This window comes from Saprolegnia diclina (genome assembly GCF_000281045.1).
Source record: "Saprolegnia diclina VS20 unplaced genomic scaffold supercont1.36, whole genome shotgun sequence".
NCBI lineage: Eukaryota > Oomycota > Saprolegniomycetes > Saprolegniales > Saprolegniaceae > Saprolegnia > Saprolegnia diclina.
The window spans coordinates 194,923-218,280 of record NW_008246103.1 but is presented as its reverse complement, the minus strand read 5'-3'; the positions used below and the strand labels follow the sequence as shown (position 1 = coordinate 218,280).

The following is a 23,358-nucleotide window of genomic DNA, read 5'->3' as shown; positions in this document are numbered from 1 at the left end:
AGCTGGTTGATTGGTGATAGAGAGAGGAGGTGCAGAGCTGAGGTGCAGCTACCTCGGCGGCGCCCCAGCTCGGCGCCCCAGCGACGAACGCCGTGGTGATGTGTCGCTTTGGGGCGATGTGCAACACCCATCACATGGCCCTGAGTGACGCCAGGGATCGGCCGCCACTTTGCACTTTGACCAAGTGCAATGTGCATGCAACGCCGTTAGGGCAATACAAGGTTCTTATAGATAGGCTGCTGGCGCGCATGTAGGGCAGCACCCTTCATGGCGTCCATGAGCTCGTAGTTGGAGAAGAGAGATGATGATTCTACTGGGCACCGACCGACTGGGCCACCGCTTGCGAGAACGGCGTCTTGGTGCGCGTCTTCTGGTCCGACATCCAGATCCGAAGCTTCTCGAGGTTCGGGCCCGCCTCGTCCGGGACCCACTCGACGTACACTTGGATGTCGGTCCGGTTCGACACGAGCGGCATGAGCAGTCCCATAAAGTTTTGGCGGATCTCGACGCTCAAGCCAGGGATTTCGACGCCGCGCGCAATGATCTTGGACGCGTCCGTCTTCTTGTCGATGATGCCCGCGAGCCAGTTGCCGAGGTGCTCAAACTTGCCCGGTTGCATCTTGCAAATGTCGCGGAAGAGCACCCCGAGGAACTCAGACGTCATCGCCTTGCAGCGCTTCTTGAGCTTGTCGTGGATCGTGAGTTCTTGGTACATGGTCATCGCCGGCGTGTTCTCTAGCCCATGGATGCCTTGCGAGTAGCAGAGCCCGCAAAGGTTGTAGTTGACGCACACCGAGCACGACCACACGGTGCCCTTGATCGGGTGCTCGCCGCAGCCGTCGCAGAACGCCATCGCGTGGTCCGTGTCGGTAGGCGCCTTCTTCGTGCGGCTCAGAAAGCTCGGAAGGCCCGGCAAACTCTTCGAGATCTTGGGCAAGTTGGAGCGCGCCATCGTCATGACCGACCGCCGCGCAGGCGGCAGCTCTGTGACCGACTGCGGTCCGCCGTAGATGACGGACATGCGCCCCGCGTCCTGCGGCTCGCTCTTAAAGTACGGCAGCTTGAGCTTGGGGTGGTTGAGTTCGACGCGGCGCGTGTCATGGAGCACATGCTCCGAGTCCTTGTGGCCCGACGGACCGTAGAAGACGTGGTTGGCAAACATGCCGCCGGGCTCGCGCTCGTCCTCGCCAAAGGCGTCCTTGGGCGACGTCGGCGTCCCCAAATCCGAGTCGAACTCGTCGTCTTCGGGCTTGGTGTCGATCGTGCACACGCTGAGTTTGGCCTCGACCGGGCTCACGGCCTCGACGCGGGCCTTGGCCGGCGACGCAGGCTGGTTGCTCGAGTCGGCCATGTTGGTCGTCGTCGTCGTCGTCGCTAGTAGGATGATGGTACGAAGGGCTGCGCTGGCGACCGTGGGATAGGCAGTCGCTTGTCACGTCGCCCCCGGAAAGCAGTTCTGATTGGTGCAAGAACGAACGATCCATGTGGTCTTCGTCCTGCATTTTAAAGCCGATATTTAAATACACATACAAATCGTATATATAGACACATTAAAAATGAGGACGGGCGACGTCGCGTTGCCCACCACGCGCCACGGACGGCAGGCTAATCACACGCCACTTTTGTCAATGACGCGGTCCCCTCCCTGCAACTTGACGGCAGGCAGCAGCGTCCACGACTGCGCAACGATCGTCCGCAAACGTCCAAGGCTCCACGCGGTGACGCCACCCAGTATGACGTTCGCTTCGCATCGTGCTTCTTCTACGGGACATGTGGCGATTCGCGATTTTTGGGATTCGAGGTCGGAATTCGTGCCACGAACGACAGTGCATCCTCAACAGCAAGGCGCGAGCTCGCTGCTGGCAACGCCGTCCGTACCAGGTAGTGGGCGTACGGCTGCGACTCATGCCTGCGACGACTCCATGGGGCAGCTCCACCAGCGAGACACGGTGGTGTGAAACTTGGCGTGATAACGTGCTAAAGTAAAGTGTTTTTAGATTGCCGTCCGTGAGGATCAGACCTGATCCGCTTTTGTGACGCAACTTACGGAATGCACTGTGTTTTCTGGTGGCCGCGTTAACTTACTATGCACGAAGAACTAATTCTGGGGGCGTGGGATTCACGCTGAGAGTGTTGGGAGCGCAATTTCAATCTCCTCGTCGTCGTCGCTTGCGCTGTCATGCACGGTGGCCGTGTCGTCGGCGAGGAAGTCGTCCAAGTCGAGCGAGTCGGACGAGAGGCGCGACGCCGAGTGGGAGCGTTTGCGCAAAAATTTGGCGCCAAAAGAGCCGAGTTTGCCCTTGACGTCCTTGGAGCTGAACGAGAGGCGCGAGCTACCGCCGGAGGACGACGACGTCAACGAGAGCCGCGACATGGACGCTGGCAATGTCGGCATCTTGATTGACGATCGGCGGCGCGCTGGCTTCTTCTCCGGGATCGCAGCGGCCCGTGCGTCGATTTTGCAGTACCGGCACTCGCTGCTGACGTGGCCCACGAGCTCCTCCATCGTACACTGCGGCGTATCGCGCAAAAAGGCATGCCAGGCCGCGTACCCGCCGTCGAGGCAGCTCACAAAGCGAAAGCCGTGCTTTTGAAACCAGAGCGCGGCGCGGTTGACGATCGCCACGTCTTCGCGGATGCCTTCGCGGACGAGCGACGCCGTCTCGTCGTCCGTGACAAGCGTCATGGGCAACGTGACGCCGTGCCCGACAAGCACGAGATGCACATTGGATCGGAGCGGCAGCAAGGTCGCGAGCGCCGTCTCCATCATCTCGGGCGAGTCAAACACGGCCGGGTCGAGCGTGTACCCAGATGGAATGCCGCCACTCTTCATGTCCTCGGACGACCGGCGACCGCGGCAGTCGACGATAAAGTACCTCAGCGAGAGGTCGGTTTTTGCGCCGGGAATGCACGCGGCGGAGGCAACCTCGTTGGTCGAGATCGAGAGACACAGGAGCGGCGGCGGCGGGTCATGGCGCGCGCTCGGGTGTTCCCACTGCGCGCGCTTGGTTTTCTTATGCACCCAGTAAAAGCGACCAGTAAGCGTCTTGCTCTCTTGCTTCTCCCAGACGCTCATGTCGACGGGCGGCGCGGTCGCCGACGCCACCGTGAAGGTTGGGTGCGGACGCGCGTGCCAGAACGTCGTGTACGACGACGGCGTCCGCCGCTTCAACAGCGTCGCCAGCACGACCGTGGCCTTGGCCGTGCCAACGTCGTCGAGTGCAAAGCGCGGCTTGAGGATCGCGCGGATGCTCTCGGCATTCGACTGCGCCATTATGCTATCGCGGGCCAGCATGACGATCGATAGGATGACAAAGAGGCCAAACTCCATGTCGCCGCTGATGAGGTAGGCGTCGAGGAGGTACACAAACGAGGCCGGTGGCACAGTGCGGTAGACATTCGCGTAAAAGTAGTCGAGAGGGACGCTGCGGCGCGTCCAGTCGGGCACCCATTGAAAGATAAACGCTGCGAGCGCTGGGTCGTGGTACAAGAGGAGGTTGTCGAGCATGTGTTCGCGCTGCTCGAGCTCGATCGGGTTCTTCTCGTGTAGGTCGTCCGGCAAGAGCGAGAGCGTCCCGGAGACCAAGTGCGGCAGGTGGAGTGCACAGTAGCGGTAAAAGCAATCGTAGATCGTGTGCAGCGGCAGCTCGAGGAGGAAGAAGGGCGCGAGCGCCTGCGCCATGCCGCTCGTGTACGGCACCGCCTTGGCCGTGAGCAGCCACATGAGCACGGTCTCCATGCCGGGCTGCGCGGCCTCGCCCTTCGTACCTGCCATGAGCGCAACCGCGTCCGACACTTCCTTGCGCAAGAGCGGGTCTCGCGGCAACGACGCGAGGCGGTCCGAGATGCGACCGAGCTCGTCCGCGCTGGAGCTTTGGCGGTCGTGCACGTGCAGAAGCACTTGCCACACGAGCCCGCGGAAGAGGAAATGGCGCCGCTCCGGAATCGTAATGAGCTTGGTCTGCAGCCAGTGACGGATGGCCTCGAGCTTGGGCGATGGCGCCGCGAGGAGCTCTTCGAGGTGCTCCTCGCTCGCCGACTGCGTCCCGATCTCGTAGATGCGCCAGCGCTGCCAGTGCCGGCGCTGAATGAGGCGCTTGAGGCTGGCGGCGCGGGCAGAGTCGTCGTCGGCCATGCTGCTACTGACTCGGCGATGGGCAAAGTCGAATTAAGATCGAAGTTGGAACGACATCCAGCGTATCTTGCGCAGTGCAAAATAATTCAGACATTTGCTTACAAACACTGCTATTGATTAAAACAAAAGATTAAAATACGCAGCAGCCTCTGCACTACGAAATTCGGGCTTCGAAGTTCGGTGGTATTTTGGGTGCTCTCTCGACGCAAATAGTGTACAAGTATGGCGTTGCCCTGGGTTGTATGGCCATGATTGAAGTATAGAAGCATAGCTTGCTTCAAGACCATGCTTTTCCTAGGGATGCGATTCTTGCATTTGGAATGCTGCAAGCCCTCGCCGACAAAGAAAGCTTCACTCCCCGAAGTGAGTTTGTAGCACTATATACTGTAAAAGGGAACCAAAAGTGTAAATTAGCGTACGAGCCGCCGAAACCACTTGGCATTTGTATGGATCTAAATATAGCTCGGCTTCGAAAATCGAATCTGAGCTGAGGACGCTGGTGTTGGCGCCATCGATTGCGTTGTCGATTGACGCCGCTTACAGTGTAAGTCGATGAATTCTGTATTGCGACCCCACATCAAGTATATGCCACAGCGTAGGCGCCAGCCTGTACTTAGTAGTGGTAGCGAGTCCTTGCGTCCGCAAACCCGTCTGCCAACGGATCCCCCCATGCGGACGGCGCAAGTTCAATAAGATGCCCACGCAGCCAACAAGGTGCCGAATCAGACCAGGCCTGGGCGCCCCAGAGTCAGCTGTAGGTTTGACGGTCGCAGTACCGCATGGCCAAAAGCGGTACAGGCTGCGGATATTTTATCCGGAAATCTTTATCCGGATGAAATGTGCACTGTGCCGCTGCTCAGGAGCTTGTTGACGAAGTTTGAAGTTTTTACGGAGTCGCATGTTTCGTTATATATACGTAGCTGGTGATGCAGGGAGCCCAAAAACCAAAGAATCGTGCTCGTAGCGTGCCTACAGCCTGTGCAATGCGCCGTTCAAGTTGAAGAAACTGATACTGCATTTAGTATCAATGTATCATTGCATCATCGAGCATATTTGCAGAAATGCGTATAGCACAGGCTGTAGGCGCGCTACGAGCACGATTCGTTGGTTTTTGGGCTCCCTGCGTCACCAGCTATGTATATATAACGAAACATGCGACTCCGTAAAAAACTTCAAACTTCGTCAACAAGCTCCTGGGCAGTTGCACCGAGCGCATTTCATCCAGATAACAGTGTCCGGATAAGGTCGGCGCCAGCGACGTGTTGGTATTATTACCCTAACGTACAGTAGCTACGTAGCTCCCTAACGTTACGTGTAGCATTTATCGTTGTCATTCAAGCGAAAGCTATCAAGAGACAGCATGACCCGCGCCAACTTGGTAATCGCATCCACCAAAGCGTATTGCATGCATTACGAGCCTTTGACCGTGTAGAGTTTGTGAGAAAACTTGATGCCGGCGTGCACACTGCCTTTGCGGATGATACGGCCGCGGCCGCGCGAGTTGTCGAGCCACTGCAGCAGGCCTGTGATTTGGGTCTCGGGCATCTCGTAGTCGCGCTTGTCCTTGAAGATGTCGACGGCAAGGCGCATGAGGAGGATGTAGAACGCAACGTATTTCTTCTTGTCAATCGGGCAAGGAAACCCGCTGTAGCGCGCGAGGAACGTCTTGACGTACGTGAGGACCTCCTTGTAGAGCCGTTTGACCGCCAATCGATCCAGAAATGCCGGAATAATTTCAAAGTCCACGGCAAAGCTCACCTACATCAATTTTTCTCAAACTCAACGTCAAATTTCACGCCAAACACAAACACACAACGTACAAGGCTCTCCAACCCCATATCGAGGGCGTCGTCTTTGCAGACGTCGTGGGTTGACGTGTAAAACTCGCACATGATCTATCGTCCGCATGAAAAATTGTTGAGAAAATACAGACGCACCCGGAGTGGCTTTTGCTCGCGTTGGAGAATCGGAACCATCTCGAGCATGGCTCCCACGATTTGGTCGTGGCTGAGGCTTTCAGGTCGCGAGTCGGGTGTCTTCTCTGTCTTCAACTGCGCGTGCAGTGCGTCCAAAAGCACCTTGAGGAACCCAAATGCGTCGTAGCAGCTCACGAGCAGCTGCACGTCGCCTTTGGCTTCAATGCTCTTGGAAAACGGGTTGAGGTGGTGCAAAATGACGAGCCGAAGCATTTCCGGGGTTTCAACATCTGGGTATCGTTTCGCCCCCACGAGCGTGACGGCTTCGCAGAACAGGCTCCGGCTAAAGTATCGGTGCCGGAGCTTCCCAAAGTTGGGTCGCACGGGACACGCGCCAAACTCGTAGTCTTTCCGCTGCTTGACTTTGAGCTTGTTGTCTTGGGCGACTGCGAGGATCTTGTTGAGGGTCATGTCCACGTCGCCGAGCAGGAGGGGTGGCGTCACGAGCCCCGTGTCGACAAAGTACCGTCGAAGGATCGAAAAGTGCACGCCGTGGCCTTCCGAGCACGCTTCAAGGCATTTGTACGTGCGAAAGAGAAAGGTTTCTACGCCAATAATTCGGAAATTTGCGCTCAACCATGCGCCAAAGACCGTACCAATCGCCTTCTTGTCTTTGAGTTCCGGCTCGTTCGAGACTTCAATCGTGGGGCTCGCAAGACCGTGCAGCGCGTACTTGGTCGACCGCTTGGGCATGGGCGATGCCTGCACGTAGTAGGTACTTGGCATTGGAATCTCGACATCGTCTTCGCGCATGAGTAAATTTTCGAGCGATTCACGCTTGCATTGCGCCATTTCAGCGGTGACAGCTTCCTAATGCAAATACAGCAATCTAGTAGATGACAAAATGACTGCAAGGCCCTACGAGTTGCGTCTCGAGAAGCCGCTGACACTCGTGCGACGTCTTGAGGCTCTCAAGAAGCACGTCTTTCTCGGCCGATAACGCTTGGGCGGCGTGCTGGACATCGACAAACTGCTTTTCCCCCACCATTTTCTCCTTGAAGACTCGTGTCTTTTGCTCCTCGAGCGACGTGAGCGCGGCGGCGAGCGCGCCGTGGGCCTTCATCGCCTCGGTTTCGTGCGACAAGCGGGCACTGCGCTCGGCTTCGCACGTCCGCTGGGCTTCGCCGAGCGCCGTCTCGAGGTGCGTCACGCGCGTCAAGAGTGCTTCGTGGATCTCCGAGTCGGCGACCGACCGCTCGTTATGGACGCAAAGGAGCTTGTGTTGTTCGGCCAGTCGACGCTGAAGGAGTTTGTAGTTGAAGAGCAGTTTTCGCGTCTTGGCGCGCTCTCGCTCAATGGCTTCGGCAGCTGCTTCCTGGTACTGTGCTTCGAGCTGCTCGATCGCAAGGACCGATGTCGATGTTTGCGCCCACGATGTGTCGTCGTCTCGTGTTGTAGGTTGGAATGCTATCGGCTTGGGTGGCTCTGCCGCGGCGACGCTTGTGACTTTGACGCTGGGGACAATATTCGTGACAGGCGTACGGCTGTAGAGAATCTTGACGGGCGGCTCGTCCGCAACTTCTTTCGATGTGAAATCCGTCAACTTGTCCGGCGCGGTCGCAGAGAAATAGGACGCTGGAAAGCAGTTGCTGTTGAGTTCGTCTTTGGGTGCGCATCCCTGCACGTCGTCTTCGCCTTCTGCGATCGCCGCCAGCGTCGGGGCTCGTACGTCAGCATCGACCACCGACTTTGTGGACGGTGACAGGAGCGCGTCCGAGATCTCATTTGTCGCTGTTTCGAGCACCAAACTCGCCTTGGGTAGCGGTGCAACGCGGGCCGTCGGTGGCGGCACTGTCTCAAGAGTGGCGGTTGCGAGCTCGTCGAGCGTCACGACATCACTCGCCCTTGCCTCCAACAGCGCCTCCTGAAGATACTGAATGCGTTCGCGACTGTCAAGGTCGTCGTTCTCGACTTGGATCGTCTCGAGCTTCTCGAGCAACGACGGCCGTCCATCTCCGCGTCTAGGACGTTTCAGTTGAGACGAGGCAACCGGCCACGGCATACCGGCGTAAACATCGTCCGATCTTTGCACGGCACATAGCGTCTTGGCACAGCTCGTAGAGCAAGACGAGTGCGTCGGCAGTTGCATCGTATGTCGCACCAAGCGCATCTTCGATCGCAAGCAGCACCTCGCACGTACACAAGAGCGGTCGGGCATCAGCGTGCTCGGTCAAGCTAGCACCCCTAAATAAGGCCTTTTTGCCGCTGGCATTCCTACCTGTTCAAGATGGCGACACCGTGCGACTGCACGCGGTCATCGCTGCGGTGCTGGTTCATGATGCACGTCGAGGCGGCGATAATGCGCGCTTCGAGCCCGCGGATCGGCGCACTGCCGGGCTCGAGGTCGGCGACCAGAAAATACACCAAGTCGGACGCGCTCACGGCGAGGTCCTTGTCCGACGCAAAGGCCAAGAGCGCGTCCAGCACAATCGGCAGCCCAAATGCGTCGACGATCACTGTTTTGCAGTCGTCGTCAAAGGCCATGAGCTGGAGAAACTTGCTGCCGTGGGTCGTCGTCGCAAAGTGGCTTTTGTGCAACTGCATCGCCCGGAGCGCGACGGGCAAGCTGCCGCAGTGGAGGAGGTACGTGCGGTGGGGCGCGTCAAACGCGAGCGGGTAGAGGGCTTGAAGGCCAAGGGCCATGGCGTTGGCATCGTCCATCGCAGCGTCCATGGCCACGAGCATGCGCTTTGGAATGTCCTCCTTGATGAGCAGCTTGCGCTCGACTTCGCCGCGGCACCCGAGTTTTTTGACGACCTAACAAGTGTATATATCGGTCGATCCACATGGTGATGGGACAGCTACTTGGTAGACGAGACAATGAATGGGCGCGCAGGTCGCGTCTTGAAGCGCGCGGCGCACATGCGTCACCACTGTCGGCAGCTGCGACCCGTCGACCTCGATGAGCCGGTCGAGCACAACTTTCCACAGTGCTTCGCGCTCTGTGCCCGGCGCCAGCGCCGCCTGAAGCAGCGCGTCGAGGCTCATTGCTGCAGGACTCTCCATCGCAGCGCCAGAGTGCACTCGTGCAGTCGTTTTGCGAGCAAGAAGGCGCGCGAAACCGTGTGTATTTTCGTTCCTGCATCAAGTTGATCCTTTTTATAGTCCATTCGGCGGTCATCGAGAGCTTCGTGTACGACCTGTCGCATGACTCGTGTCGATCGCTTCTGTTGATGAGCTTTGCTATTATAGCTGTCCCCTGCCTAGTGGGTTCGGTGTCGAGGACATATTTCACACACACAATTTCACACCTAAACGCGATGTAACGCCTGTTTTACACACGCAACCGTTGTCCGGTTTTCTTAGCCGACACTGCAAAAATGGATATGTTGGTGCAACAACCTCTAGCATTTGATAAAAGCATGGCGGCCAAGGTCCCGGCGCTGGTCATCGATGCGCGGCAAGAGTGGATGGACCTCTCGGTCGCGGACGACGAGATGGACAGCGAGGAGCAGATGCGCAACTGGGAGTGGTTCCAGGTGCAGCATCCGGGCTACCGGTCGCCCGAGACGAAGCGCCGGCCAAGCCCCGCCAACCCGCCGCCGGCCAAGGTCAAGCCCGGCAAGCTCTCGGACGAAGACGTCCTCAAGCAGATGCTCAAGGAGCACAACGACAAGGTCAAGCACGCGCGAAGCAGCGCATCGTCGTCATCGTCCAGCCTCGACGGCCGCAGCTCCAAACGCCATTCGAGCCAAATGGCGCGCCGACCAGTCAAGCACTCGAGCATTCCCGAGCACGACGAGGTCGAGTGCTCATGGGCACCTGCCAGCGCCATGGCGTCGGTGGCTGCGCCAGCGTACACTGTCGGCGATAGCTCGTCGCAGGTCAAGCGGCGCAAGCCCAGCACGTCGCCGCCGTCGAGTCCGCGCACGAATTCGCTGACGCGCTCCGTCAGCGACGCGTCGAGCGCCAAGCGGCCACAGCGCATTCGACAGCCAGACGCAGTAGACAAGGCCAAGGAGCCGCGCCGAGCCTCGTCGATGGCAACGTCATCGCAGCGGCAGCTTGAGCAGGACGAGCGGGAGCTCCAAGAACTCTTCAAGCAGCACAACCGGAAGCTTCACAAGACCAAGCCGAGCGCGCACCCGCACCAGAAACTAGTCCAGCTCTTTGAGAAGGTCGAGAACACCAAGTACTATGAGCTCGGGCCGCGCGAGCGAGAGCGTTGCCAGGACATCATCCACAACTGGATCCTCGCCTGGGAAACCAAGGCCAAGCGCGAGTATTACGAGCTCTCGGTACCCGAGCGAGACGTCGCCCACCACAAGATTCACATGATGGTCCTGCAGCGAAAACCGTCGCTCCCCACGTAATTGGTTGGCATATCTTTGTTTAGTATCTAGTTATTGCTTGCGGCTAGCAGACGCAAGCTCTTCATGTGGTGTTGAAGGTCCTTTGCGAGAGGCAGAGTACTCAGGGTGCAGCGGCACATCGAGATGCTTGGTTGGTTCAAAATGGCAGGCGGAACCAGAGGGTCTGGTGGAGGCTCGCTCACCGTACCAGATGCAGTCGGTGTTGGTCATGTACGAGCAGGATACATACCCGATCTCGCTGCCGGAGCTCTGCTCGAGGTGCAAGAGGCTCGAGTCTGGATGCTGTCGACGAGCGCGGTCAATATGTTTGTATCGACGTTTGCAGTTTGGTACGACGACACCTTCTTGCGCTGATACCGCACGACTGCGCGGTCTCGAGCGACACCAAAACTGCTGCGACAGTGTATATTTCCTAGCATGCATCGCACTATATATATCTACAAGGACTAGGTGTCGAGCATGCACAGCATCGCGCAGCCGCGCCGAATCCAATGGTCCTGGCTCTTCTTGCTCGGAATGTCGAGGGCGACGACAAAGTTGGTCGAGTGCCCCGTCGTCGAGAGCGTCCCGGCGCGCGTCGACGTCTTGTACAGCGGACACTCGTACACATCTTTGGGCTTGTACTCGATGCTCCGCGTGGGCTTGAGCCAGATGATGGGCATCTTATCAAAGAGCTCGCCGGGCTTGGACTCGCCGATCTGCATCGTATTGCGGTCAAAGCGCGCGCCTTCCATAAAGAGTCCAAAGATGTAGACGCCAAAGGGTGGTGGAGCCTTTGCGCCTTCGGGGCCGTAGCCAAGCACCTCGCAAGTGACGATGAGCGCGTCGATCGCGATCTTGTGCTCGCGCGAAAACACTTGCTTGACGCCAGTCATAAACCCTTGCGGAAAGAAGAACCCGGGCAGCCAGTAGCTCACGGGCGGGCCGTGTACAAGCCAATCGCCGAGGACCTCAAGGCGCCGGAAGAAATCTTCGGTCCACGACGAGAGCGGCTTGAGGCACGGGTACCCGGCGTCCTCCCACTCTTTTGGGATTTTCTGGAGGAGGAAGCCGCTGTACATGCGTTCGAGCGGCCCGGACATGACGACGAGGCCCTTGATCGCGCGCTTGAGACTCTCGAGCGTGCTCTTCATGACGTGCATGAGGCCGTTGAAGCGAATGAGCTCCTGGCCGAGGAAGACGCCGAGCGAATTGCGGCTTCCGGACGTTTCTTTGAACGTCTCGGGGTGCGCCGACGCTTCGTCGAACGCGTCGGGAATGCGGCCTTGGATCGCGAGCACGAGTTCCATGACCAAGTCGTCGCTCTCGCTGGCTTCGCCGCCGCCGCCACCGCCGCCGCCGAGCATGCACAGCATCGTCGAGAGGAGCATGCTAGTCTCCTTTTGCTGAAACGTAATGTCGGCGTTGGCGTGGAGGCCAAATATGTCGGGCGCGTCGACGTTCGGAAGCGACGTCACATACTTGCGGCACTCGTCGAGCGACCCGGTGGCCGGTGCAAAGTACGTTGCCGACGAGGCAAACTTGTAGTCGTCGTCGAGAAGCTCGTCGTGAAAGAGCTTGCGCATGAGCGACGAGTTGGTGCGCTTGTCCCAGCGATCGGTGATGCGGCCACCGTACGTAATGTCGGCGACCATGACGTTGAGCGTAATGAACGGGACTTCGTCTTGCTCCTCGAGGTATAGTTTGACTTGCTGCATGCCCGTCTTGAGGTCCGAGTTCATCCATTCGTACGGGATGTTCCAGCCGACAGCGCCAAACTTGCGTCGCTCCAAGCACAGCGCGTTGTAGAACGCGAGGGCAAAGATAAACTTCTTGTACTCGCGCGGCTTTGTGCAGCCCTCGTAGTCGGTCTCCTTCATGTCGAGAAACGTGCGTCCGAGGTTCGCGCGCATGCCTTTCGGCGGTTCGTTGGTGATTTTGATACCATTTTGCAGAATCGGGACTGGGAATTTGGAGCTAATAGTGTCCACATTTGTTGTTTCGTAAGTAGAAAAAAAGTTGTGGGTACCTGGGCATGCTCGTGAGCCAAAGTCGAAATTCGCTGTGGATCTCGAGCTCCTTGCTTTTCTCGAGAATCTGCTCGAGCTTGCCGAGCCAGCTCACGGCCAGGTGGCAGTTTTGGAGACAGACCCACTCGCCCGTTTCGCGCGCTTGCTTCATCAAGGCCTCGGCGATCGGCCCTTGGCCTTGGCCAAGCGAAATGATCTTGAGCCCCGCTCCGTCTTTGCCTTCGGCTTTGGCGAGTTCGAGGAGGTAGTCGGTGATGTCGGCGCCAGGACTGAGCACAAAGATGAGCGGAATGTCCGGCGCCGAGTCCGTGTAGCAGCCCTTCAAGTCGAACGGCGGCGACTCGGTGAAAAATGCGCCGGCTTCGCGCCCGACAAACTCGCGCGTGCCAAAGACGAGCATTTCTTCCCGAAAGACGCGGAGAAGCAAGAGCTTTTGAAAATTCGTGAGCGACTCGTTGAGACTACCAGGAATGGGCTCTTGGTGCGGCAGCTCCGAGTACAAGATGGACTCTTTCCACGACGTTGTAAAGTCGTTGAGCGACGGAATCACGGGGCCAAACGCGTCGGGGTTGACTTCCAGCAGCGTCTCGAGGCCGATCCACACTCGCTCGGGGACCCACGACGGCTTGGCGCTGGCGTCCAGCGGGTGTGTTCTGCCAACTCATTTGTCAGTCTTCCGTCTACAAGAAATGATATATATCGCATACCGTTTGGCGCCAATGAGGTAAAAGTTCCACTCGGCCGCCGAAATCGCGTGGCGCTGGCGAAGGATCGATGCGACAATCATAAAGGCAAAGATGACCTTGTCCTTCTCAAAGAGCCCGCGGCAGACGTTGACGTACATGGACATGGTCACGTCGTTCATGAGAATCTCGAGCCGCTCCGAGAGCACGTCCGACTTGGGGCTTGCTTCGAGGCGCATCACGAAGAGCTTTTGGTAGTATTGCAGCGAGTACTGGTACATGGGGTCCACGAGCGCAAGATTGGCAATCACAAAGTAGATGATCGACCCGCGGACCGCGACGCAGCGGTAGCCTTCGCGCGTCGTGTTGATTTCTTTCGAGGTCACTTCGGCTTCCGACATGCGCGTTTTGATCGCACTCGACGTCACTTTCGAGTGCGCCAGCGTGTCGATAAGCTCTTCGTCGTCCAAAATGTTGCCCTTGGAGTTTTCGAGCATGTACAAGATCTTGTCCTCGATTTCCTTCAGCGCCTTCTTGTCGCTCGCAATCGCGACCGTGAGCTCGTCCTTCTTTTGCTCCAAGTCAGGGCGCTCGTTGCGGACCACGTCGACAAGCAGCTGGTCTTCAAGCCCCGTGAGCGTGACGGTAAAGTTGATGACGGTCACTTTGATGCACACCTCGGGCATGTAATGCGGGTTGGCCAGCTTGGTCGTAATATAAAACCGGAATGCGTCCGAGTACGGAATGTCGGCGTCGCCCAAATGCAGCAGGTTTTGGCCCGACCGCTTGAACACTTGCTTGAGCAAGACCGGCTCCAAGCTCGGGTCGAGCTCCTCCTCGACGTTCTCGAGCAAGACCGGCATGCCGTACCGAATGGCATTTTCGAGCGTGCGCAAGAAATCCTTCTCCGACAGCTTGATGATCTGGAGGTTGCTCGTCTTGTACATGTTCTTGATCCACTTGTTGGCTTGGCCTTGCGGGTCGATCATGAGCGGCCAGCGACGACCCATGGTCGCAAAGAGCCCGTTCTCGGTCGAGAAAGCGTCGGCCGGGAGCCCCATGATGTTCCACTCCCGCACAACGACCGGGTCGCTTAAGATGCGCTCGAGGCTGAAGTTCGAATCGACGGGCAAGTTGAGCTCCTTGCAGCAGCTCACCCACATGGTCTGGAGCTCGTGGCGAAACTCGGCCGTGAACGGCCCGAGATACGCAATGCAGCCCGACGACAAGATCATGTTGCCGACGAGGTTGACCATGTCGATCTTGAGCGAGTCGGCGCAGTCGCTCCACCGTCCTTTCTCTTCGCCCAGCGAATCGATGAGCTTCTCGGCGCGCACGAGCTGGGCTTGCGTCAGCGACGTCTGGGCCTCCAAATCCGACTTTTTCTTTTGGGCGCCTTGGAGTGTGCGCTTGAGCGCAGCCACTTTGGCCAGCACTTCGTTCAAACCTGCTTGCTTGACATCGAGCTTTGCCTGCTCTTCGGCGAGCGACGCCTCCGCGGCCTTGAGCTTTTCCTTCTTGGGGCCAATGTTCTTGGCGACCGTGTCGTACGTGTACATGGCGCGCACCCACATGCAGAGCGACGTGGCGGCCGACGAGATGGACGAGAGGTTCTCGGGCGTAAACTCGTCGTCTTGCATGAATTTGGCCAATTGCCGAATCGTCTTTGTCGGAATGTTGTCCTTGTCGTACTCCTTGAGCTTGTCGAGGAACTTCATGTCGTTCAAGAGCTTCTTCGCTTCATTCCACTCTTGCTTGGCGCCAAAGAGAAGGCAGACTGCATTGAGCGTGACGCCGACCATCTTGGGGGGGTTCGTAAACGTCTTGAGCACCGTAATGTCGTCCTTCTTGAGCGAGTTGAGTGCGCCGATCGCAGCGTAGTACGCTGGCATCGCTTCGTCCAGATCCTTCTGACAGTCATCTTTGATGATCTTGACTTCATCGGCAATCAAGTTGGCCGCGCGCACGTCCGCTTCAATGAGCACTTGTTGCTTATCGGCTTCCTCCTGGTCCTTGCTCACTTGGATCAGGAGGTCCGACGTCTCCTTTTGGCTCTTGACAAGGACGGGTTGGAGCTCCGTAAGCTCGACTTTCAAATTTCCGACAATGTCCTCGGTCTCGGCAAGCTTCTTGAGACCACCGCGGTACCGCGCTTCCTTGGCCTTGACCAGCCCGCGCTGCGTGCGGAGCATGTCGACGTAGAGCCGAATGAGCTCGAGGTACGAGGTCGGCGTCGTGTACGTTTGGCGCTTGAGCTCCTTAAAGTACTTGGCGGTCGCGACTTCGACGCTGCGATGGATCGTGACGGCCATGCCGCAGAGCGACTGCACGTGCTTGTCAATGCCGAGCTCTTCGGCGGCGGCCGCAAGGAACCGAATCGCGACCGAGTTGAGCGCGTCTTCGGGCCACGCCGAGAACCAATCGATCGTGCAGCAATTGACGAGCGATGGAAACATGCGGCACCGGTTCCGGAACCCGCCGCCGATCGGCGAAAACGCGAGCACCATGTGCAAATTCTCGCGCACGAGCATAATGTAGTGCGCAATAATGTCTTCGCGCGTCATCTTGCCGAGCGCCGCGGCGAGCGGCCGGACCATGCCCACGATCTTCTCCATTTCGTCAGCCGCATACAGATTCGGGACGTCGCCCGTGTTGAGCACATTGTTGATGTCCTCCAAGAACGACTCGACGACGATTTGCGTGTCCGAGAAGAGAAATACCACGGGCTTGGCCTCGGCGCCAGCGACCATGAGAATTTTCTTTAGGTCTTCGTGGAATTCGTTGGGGCCGTACCCGCGCGTGATCTCGATCGAGAAGCACTTGTAGTCGGCCATAAAGGCCGCGAGGCGCGTCAAACTCTGTCGCCCCGACCCGCCGACGCCGACGAGCAGCGCGTTCCCGCGCGGCTGGCGCAGAATGCGGCAGATGCGGCTCACGTGGTGGATCGCGTCGTTGAAGAAGACGAGGTACATTTGGCTTGGAAACGTAATGTTGTACTCTTCAAGGTACTCGAGCAGGAGCGTGTTGAGGCGGCCCATGTCGTCAATGCTCTGGTACTTCTTGTTGTCGCGCGACACAAAATCGCCATACAAGAGATGCTCAAACGTTGAAGGTTCCCAGTACAACTGCAAATGCGTCTCCAGCAGCGCCGCGCACGCCGTGTTGAACCACGTGCGATCGGCACCGTCGATGAGACGGTCCCGGAAGACCCGCGCTTCTTCGTGCAGCCAGAGCTGAACGAGCGCGTCAATCGACGACGCATGCTCCTTCGTGATCATGAGGACCCCTTGAAACACTTTGGAGAGATCGCGGAGGTTGAACGTGTAGTGCGACTTGGACGGCGTCGGAAGCAACTCGGCCTCGACGCGCTGGTAGAGCTGGACACTGGCCGAGACGATCGGCCGGCCCATGTGCGCGAGGGACGGCACTTCGAGCTCGAGAAACCCGCTGAGGATCGAGACGAAGATTTGAGTCATGGCGTCCGGCGACAGATTCGGGATCCAGACCATGTGGAAGTGCCGTATCAAACGGGGCGTTACCTCGCTGCGCCCGCCGCCGGGGGGCGCGCACGCGGCCGCAAAGACGACGTTGGTCACGTTCTTGAAGAACATCTTGTCCGTATCATAGTACCCGTTCTGGTCAATAACTTGACGAAGGAGCTCGTTGGGGGGCTGCGCGCCGTAGACCTCGAGCGCCGGCATGTTGAGGTCGTCGATGAACATGAGCATCTTCTTGCCCGAGGGCGGCCCGAGAAGATTCTTGCGCTTCTTTTCGAGTTTGAGTTCGAGCATTTCGTTGAGATTCGCGGGCTTGGTTTGCGCACTGTAGCCCATGGTTGCCGCGACAAAGTTGTCGGTCTTGGCCATTTCATCTAGAAACGACTGAATCACGACGCTCTTCCCGACGCCCGTCTCGCCACTATACGACAACGAATGAGATACCCTAACCCTGCTATATGGATCTACCTGTAAAGCACGTGGTGGTTGTTGGACATGAGACGCTCCAGCAGGTACCGGAACCGCGTCGTGTCTTGCGTCGGCACGAGCATCGAAAAGTATGACAACGACGCGTCATACTTGAAGTGCGGCGTGCGGTGCACCCACGAGACCCAGTTCGCGTTCACGTCGTCAATGGCCACATTGTACACATTGTCAATCGGGCCGACAAACTCAAACAAACTGCGGAGTTGGTCGAGGCAGAATGCGTGAAAGCGCGGTCGGGACGCGTCGTCAATGTTGGCGCCGACGCTCCACGTGAGGCTAAAGATAAAGTACATGCGCGCGAGCGACCCAATGTCGGTGCCGGCCGCGGCGCCCGAAATCGCAGCGCGGAGACAGGACGCGAGTAAGTTGAGAAAGGACGTCATGAGGTTGCCGTTGTTGCTCGGGATCTTTTCCTTGCACTTTGCTCGCACAAAGCCAATCGCGACCGGCACGTGCGTCTCGATGAGCTCGAGGAGCGTCGACGCGACCTCGGCCGATGCAAACGTGTCGAGCACGTTGACCTTCCACGTCCTTGCGAGCGATAGGAGACCCACGTGCACTTGCTCCATGTACACCATGCCGCACCGGCTCACGGTCGCCGGCGACGCGACGCGGAGGTCCTGCACTTCAAACATCATGTGGAGCGTCGACGGCAACTTGATGCGCTCCGAGTTGCTCAGACACAACGTCTTGTTGTCGTCGAGGACCGTGTTCATGTTCTCGATCCAGACGGCGTCGACAGGTCCGTCAAAAATGACCCAATTGCGCGCGTCCGACTCGGCGGCTTCCGTGACGGCTTGGCGCACCAGCTTGGGGACGAGCCCGTCCGTCCACTCGGACGTGAGCAGATTGAACTCGCCGTAGAGCTGGCCGGCCGAGATACTCTTGGGGTTCAGAATCAGTCGAGTCACTGTCTTGTAAAAGCCGTCGCGGTCGACGACACCGTCGGCATACAGCGAGGACAAGGCGCGGGCCAAGATCATGGCGTTGGTCGACTTGCCGCTGCCGGCCTCGCCGACGAGCATCATGCCGTGGCGCACGAGCTGCGTTTCGTGCACTTGAATGGCTTTGATGACAAACGAAGCGACTTGCTGGAGGTTAAGGGCCTCGAGCTGCGTTTCGATCGCGTTTTGGAGCACGCCATAGTCGACGAACGGGACGACGACACCCGGAAACAAGTCGGAAATGATACCGCGGAAGAGCGGCAAATCGGCCTCAAGGAATTTCGGGACGTTCGAGTCGCGCATCGCGCGGATCAAGAGCAAGTCCTCGTGGGTTTCCGGCCACTTGCGCTTGAGCTGCCCGGCCGCGACGAGGACACTCTTGACCGCGCGCATGCCAAAATCGTAGTGATCTTGCTTGCTCAGCTGCTCGGACGAGAGCGAGTAGAGCTGCGTCATCTTGTGCGAGAGCGGAAGTGCGTTGGCAAAGCCCTCGGAGAAGAGCACGATTTCAGCGATGAGACGATAGTCGGGCACCATCATTGCGACCGGTCGGAAGAGCGCCTTGAGGTTGTCGGGCAGCTCGGTTCGACCCGCGTACCCCGGGTTCATTGTGATAAAGACCCCAAAGCCCGTGTTGAGCCGAATGAGTTTGCCTTCAAAGTCGAATTGGTCGGCGTTGCAGATGATCGCTTGTTGAATGCACAGAATCTGCTGCGCAATGACACTGAGCACTTCAATGTCGATGCGGTTGAACTCGTCAAAGCACGCCCACGCGCCGGCCTGCGCCAGCCCCGAGAAGAACCGGCCCATGATCTTGTAGTCGAGACCGTCCGAGCAGTTGAAGACGACGCACTGCACCGCGAGGGCCTTGGCGAGATCTTTGGTCGTCTCGGTCTTGCCCGTGCCGGCGGGGCCCGCGGGGGCGCCTCCGAGCCGCAGGTGCAGCGCGCCCGTGAGCGTCATGTAGCAAATGTCCGTGAGCGGCGTAATCACGAGCCGCGGCGTATTCCCGAGGTACTCGTACGCATAGAGGAAGCGCGTGTTGGTTTGACGGCACACGCAATTGTTGACATCCGCCTCCCAGTAGTAGCGCAATTGTCGCGTCCACTCGAAATCTGTGAGGCACGATATCTTGTTGGCAATCAACGACCGGACCACGTCGCGTGCGTGGACGTCGATCGTGATGAGCGCCCCCATGAGGATGCGCTGGAGTTTGCTCAAGTCGCTTCGGACGAGGATGACCATGCCGTCGATCTGCGCGAGGCTAAATTCGAGGAATGCGTCGACGGCCGCGCTGTCTTCGCCGCTCTCGACCGCCGCGATGGCCCGCGACACATTTTTCGTCCAAAACACTTGGTCGATCATGATGATGACTTGGGACGGGTAGGCAAAGAGCCACTCCTTGCGGTCAATTGCATGATCTTCTGGGTACGACGAGAACGAGTTGAAGGCTTCTGTATACAGACTGTGGCGCATGGCTTTCTCAACCTCGAGGAGCCACATCTCGACCGGTCCTTGCGCGACAACGACGGTCGGGAAGTTGACGCGCTCGCCTTCGCCCGACACCATGGCCGTGATCCGGTTGCTCGGCGTCGACTGCCCAGGAATGTCTTCAAAATGCACCGACTTCATCGCATCAAAGCACTTGCCGAGGTGCGGCTGGACAGCGCGCGGGTCGCGGGTTTGGCTGAGAATTTCGAGCAGCTCGTCGTTCGATAAAAAGTAAAAGCGCGGAAACGCCATGCGCTTCGTCTCGAGGTAGTCTTCGAGCGATTTTTGAATCTCTTCGAGGAGCTGGTTGGAGGCCTTGAACTGGTCGAGCATCTCGCTGCCGTTCTCGACCGCACGGAGACACGCGGGGTCGTCGTGCGTTCGGCCCATGGTCGTCTTCCAGTTCTTGTCGACGAGCTGGAATTTTTGGGCTTCGATCGGCAGTTGCTTTTGAATGTCTTCGGCGCAAAAGATGGTTTCGAGATACATCCAGTTGCGCTGGCACGTCACCCACTCGTCGATCGTCTCGGAGAGAAGCGCGAGCTTCTTGTTCCAGCGCTCGACTTCGTCCTTGACGCCCAGGATGTACCGGGAGCCCATCATCGTCTGGAGCGTCACTTGGTTGTCTTCCAAGAGCGTCAAAATATCTTCGAGGCCGCCCAGAATAAACATTTCCTTCGAGTCGCGGTGCGACAAGCACACAAACTCGGTGGCTTCCCACCCGGTCTTGATCTTGTTGAGCGACGCCTCGATTTGGGCTTCACCGGACGACGTGGCCGCGACTTCGGACACGAGGTCCTTGAACTCGAAAATGTCGTACTGCATGAGGTTGTCGAGCGTGAACGAAATGCCTGGGTACCACGGCTGGTTGAGCGCCTTGAAGATCTTCTCCCAATGCCGGTCCTTCATGCTCGGGCTCCCGAGCTCGAGGATCGTCGGGATCTTTTGCTTGAACTCGGCCGTCTTGTCCTTGAGCAGTGCGGTCACATCGTTGCTGAGCTTCTTGTGCATCGAGTACGCGTCCTTGAACGAGACCGCCACGTCCTTTGCAAGCTCGTCGACGTTGACTTCCGAGAATGGATTCGTCAGCACGTTGCGCTGCTGGTCGTTCCATTTCTCAATCGACGTCCACAACACTTCGACCGTGTTGTAATAGTCGAGCGTCGTCGCGAGGTTCGCGTAGTTGTACGGGTCAATGTTGAAGAGGCCTTGGTACTCGGTGTACTGCTTGCTCATCTCTTCGAGCTGCGCAAGGCGCTGCTTGACAACGTCGAGCTCGCCAAGCACGAGATTCGTGTCTTCGAAATGCCCCACGTCGATAAAGACACCAGTTTGGAGCACCTCGCTCTGTTGCACAACTTGCTCGTCGAGACGCGCAATGTTGGCATCCAGCTGCGTCGTCATCTCGCCGAGCTTGCCTTGAATAAAGACTTCAACAGCCTCGGTCTCTTCCTTGTAGCTCTCTTGGACCGAGCGGAGGTCGTCGAGCTGCACCATGTCTTCGGAGCTAATGCGCACGCCGTAGTTGCCCAGTAGACGGTACATTTCGTCGACGACGTTGGTGTTCTTGACAAGGGCTTTTTGTTTCGCCTTGAGGCCTTGAACGCGCTCGACGTGCGACGCAAACTCCTTGAGGTGCTGCGGCCGCTGGCTCACGAGCTGAATACGTTGCTTGTACTCGGTGAGCTGCGCCTTGCATTTTGCCCGCGCTTGGTCTTTGACGAGACCCTTCATCGCGTCGAGCTTGGCCGCCGTCATCGGAATCAAATTCTGCTTGAGCTTGCGGCTCTCGACGTGCAAAATGCCGATGGTTTGCCCCGCCCGCATCTTCTCGAGCTCCTTCTCCCACGTCGCAATTTGGAGCATATCGGTCTTGAGTGACGTGACCGTGTGGGCGCGGAGCGAGTAGTCGTTCTCGAAATCCCACTGCTTGTCGTACTCGTAAATCGGCCGGACGCTGTCAAAGATCTTGACGTACTCGGCGGCCTCGAGGTAGTCGGTGAGGATCTTGGCCACGAGTTCGCCGCGAATGAGCCGAAAGTCCAAACTCAATGTGATCGTCGGACCCACGTGCGGACCGTCCGAGATCGCATTGGCAATGTACTGGTTGAACTGCCGAAGGTAGATGATGCGCGAGACCGAGTTGACGGCGGCCACAATATCGTCTGTCATGGACACGACAATGCCCTGGATCTGCTCGCACGTCGGTGAAAACACCGTGTCGACGTCGCCAAAATGAATCGTCGTTTCAAACAGGCCCGTTTTGCGCGGCGATTTCGAGAGCTCGGCGAGGAACTCGCGGCAGCTTTGCACGGCCAACAAGACCAAGTTCTCGGTCGTAATGTAGTCGATCAACCGGATAAAGTCGCAGAGCATCGCGGCTTCTTCAGCGGCGCGCTTCAAGAGCTTCTTGCGCTGCTGCTGCTCGGTTTTGGCCGCTACGATCGACTTGGTCTTGTCCGCGTGCACGGACGTCGCAAGATCGTTGAGGTCGTCGTTTTGATGGGCTTGGCGCGCGAGGTTGTTGACGTCCGAACACACCTTTTGCGCAATCACTTGGAGCTTCTCGACGCACGTTTCAAACTGCTTGGACGCTTCGGCTCGCTTTGTCGCTTGGTACTCGACGAACGCCGCGGCTTCGTACGTCTTTTGCGCGCGAAAATCAAGGAGAAGAACACTCTGGAGGTCCATCATGACGCGGTTCACTTGCAAGAGCGGGAGGCTAAAGCTGGCTTTTCCAAGGTACAAGGTCGACGCCAATGCTTTCCGCTGGCGGCAAAAGAGCTTGAAGCGGACTTTGGCGTGCCACGCGCTAAACGCCTTGTTGACCAAGTAGTACTTGTAAAACCGAAAGCTCGTGAGCACGTTGAAGAGCGTCGACTGCCGCATCCATTCGGCGAGCGCAATGAATTCGCTCGGCGAACCCGGCAAAATGTGCACGAGACCGCTTGCCGACATGGTGAAATGCTCGGGCTGCACGTCGAGGGGTCGCACCACCATGAGATCGTACGGCCGGAAGAGGACGGACGTGGCGCGGTTGAGGTGCACAAACTTGATCTGGCTGTTGGAGCCGTTGCGGGCAAAGAAGGCAATTGCGTCCTCGCCCGTCTGGAGGTTGGCCGCGCGGATGAGCGCTTCGTCGGCCGACTCGTCGCTGGGCGGCACGACCGTCGGCGGCGGCGGCGCACTCGTCTCGTCGACGAGCTCGTCGTCGACCACGTCAGGCGAAGATGGTTCGTGTTCGGAGAGCGATTGGCGCAAAAAATGGAGCCCACTCGATGGTTCTTTCGAGCGTAGTGGCGACGACGCGTATCCTGGCTTGGGCGACGTCGGAACGTCCGGCAAGACGGGCTTGCGCACGCTCGCGCGCTTCTCCTTGGGCGGGCTCTTCAAGAGCGGAATGTCGAGGATCTTCTTTGGCGACTTGACGCTCGTTGCTTTCGTAGGCGTCGACGACCGGGTCGCGTACCGCAGTGACGACGGCGACGCGAGGGCCGCGTTCGTGGGCCGCTCAGGCTTGGGCTTGTCATGGTTGACAAAGTGGAGCTGGTACGCCGGGTCCTGCTGCAGAGTGAAGAGCCCGTCGGCCTTCTTGGCCTCGCCGCGCCGGTCGCGGGCCGGACTCGGCGGCTCCATCTTTTGACGAAGAAAGTGTCTCTTCAGAGGGCCGCGACCGTTATTGTGTGCAGTTTCGGTTTAGTCAGTCTTTTTTCGACTATAGTCGACTAGGATCTATGGAGCAACGCGAGGTACATTGAATCAAGTGTCCGACATGCCGCCCCACTGTAGCACTTACAGTACCTAGTTGGAGATTCTAGCGTTGT

The 23,358-nt window shown here is 58.2% G+C and overlaps 5 protein-coding genes across 5 annotated transcripts; 1 reads left to right on the top strand and 4 right to left on the bottom strand.

The window, feature by feature from the left end:
- Positions 1-310: 310 nt before the first annotated feature.
- On the bottom strand, positions 311-1,351 carry SDRG_10571 (hypothetical protein; the record flags this gene model as incomplete). The annotated part of the gene is made up of 1 exon (XM_008616567.1): positions 311-1,351. One exon carries the CDS (start codon positions 1,349-1,351, stop codon positions 311-313), a length of 1,041 nt encoding a protein of 346 aa, XP_008614789.1.
- Positions 1,352-2,119: 768 nt separating this feature from the next.
- SDRG_10570 (hypothetical protein) lies at positions 2,120-4,135 on the bottom strand (the record flags this gene model as incomplete). Its single annotated transcript, XM_008616566.1, has 1 exon — positions 2,120-4,135. The coding sequence occupies one exon, from the start codon at positions 4,133-4,135 to the stop codon at positions 2,120-2,122; it is 2,016 nt and encodes a 671-aa protein (XP_008614788.1).
- A 1,410-nt stretch (positions 4,136-5,545) lies between these two features.
- SDRG_10569 (hypothetical protein) lies at positions 5,546-9,099 on the bottom strand (the record flags this gene model as incomplete). The annotated part of the gene is made up of 8 exons (XM_008616565.1): positions 5,546-5,893; positions 5,956-6,030; positions 6,073-6,656; positions 6,708-6,921; positions 6,974-8,072; positions 8,116-8,286; positions 8,330-8,868; positions 8,917-9,099. 8 exons carry the CDS (start codon positions 9,097-9,099, stop codon positions 5,546-5,548), a joined length of 3,213 nt encoding a protein of 1,070 aa, XP_008614787.1.
- A 341-nt stretch (positions 9,100-9,440) lies between these two features.
- Positions 9,441-10,468, top strand: SDRG_10568 (hypothetical protein). Its single transcript, XM_008616564.1, has one exon. It carries the CDS (start codon positions 9,474-9,476, stop codon positions 10,422-10,424), a length of 951 nt encoding a protein of 316 aa, XP_008614786.1. The 5' UTR covers positions 9,441-9,473; the 3' UTR covers positions 10,425-10,468.
- A 347-nt stretch (positions 10,469-10,815) lies between these two features.
- On the bottom strand, positions 10,816-23,204 carry SDRG_10567 (hypothetical protein). Its single transcript, XM_008616563.1, has 4 exons — positions 17,082-23,204; positions 13,141-17,034; positions 12,433-13,086; positions 10,816-12,380 (listed from the first exon to the last, which is right to left on the bottom strand). The coding sequence occupies exons 1-4, from the start codon at positions 23,168-23,170 to the stop codon at positions 10,871-10,873; spliced, it is 12,147 nt and encodes a 4,048-aa protein (XP_008614785.1). The 5' UTR covers positions 23,171-23,204; the 3' UTR covers positions 10,816-10,870.
- Positions 23,205-23,358: the final 154 nt, after the last annotated feature.

Bases quoted from the DNA above. Each gene is read 5' to 3' on its own strand.
- SDRG_10568 (XM_008616564.1), top strand. From the start codon at position 9,474: ATGGCGGCCAAGGTCCCGGCGCTGGTCATCGATGCGCGGCAAGAGTGG.
- SDRG_10567 (XM_008616563.1), bottom strand. From the start codon at position 23,170: ATGGAGCCGCCGAGTCCGGCCCGCGACCGGCGCGGCGAGGCCAAGAAG. The intron at 13,087-13,140 runs GTATGCGATATA...ATGAGTTGGCAG, and splicing joins TACCTCATTGGCGCCAAACG to AACACACCCGCTGGACGCCA. The intron at 12,381-12,432 runs GTACCCACAACT...GGACACTATTAG, and splicing joins TGGCTCACGAGCATGCCCAG to CTCCAAATTCCCAGTCCCGA.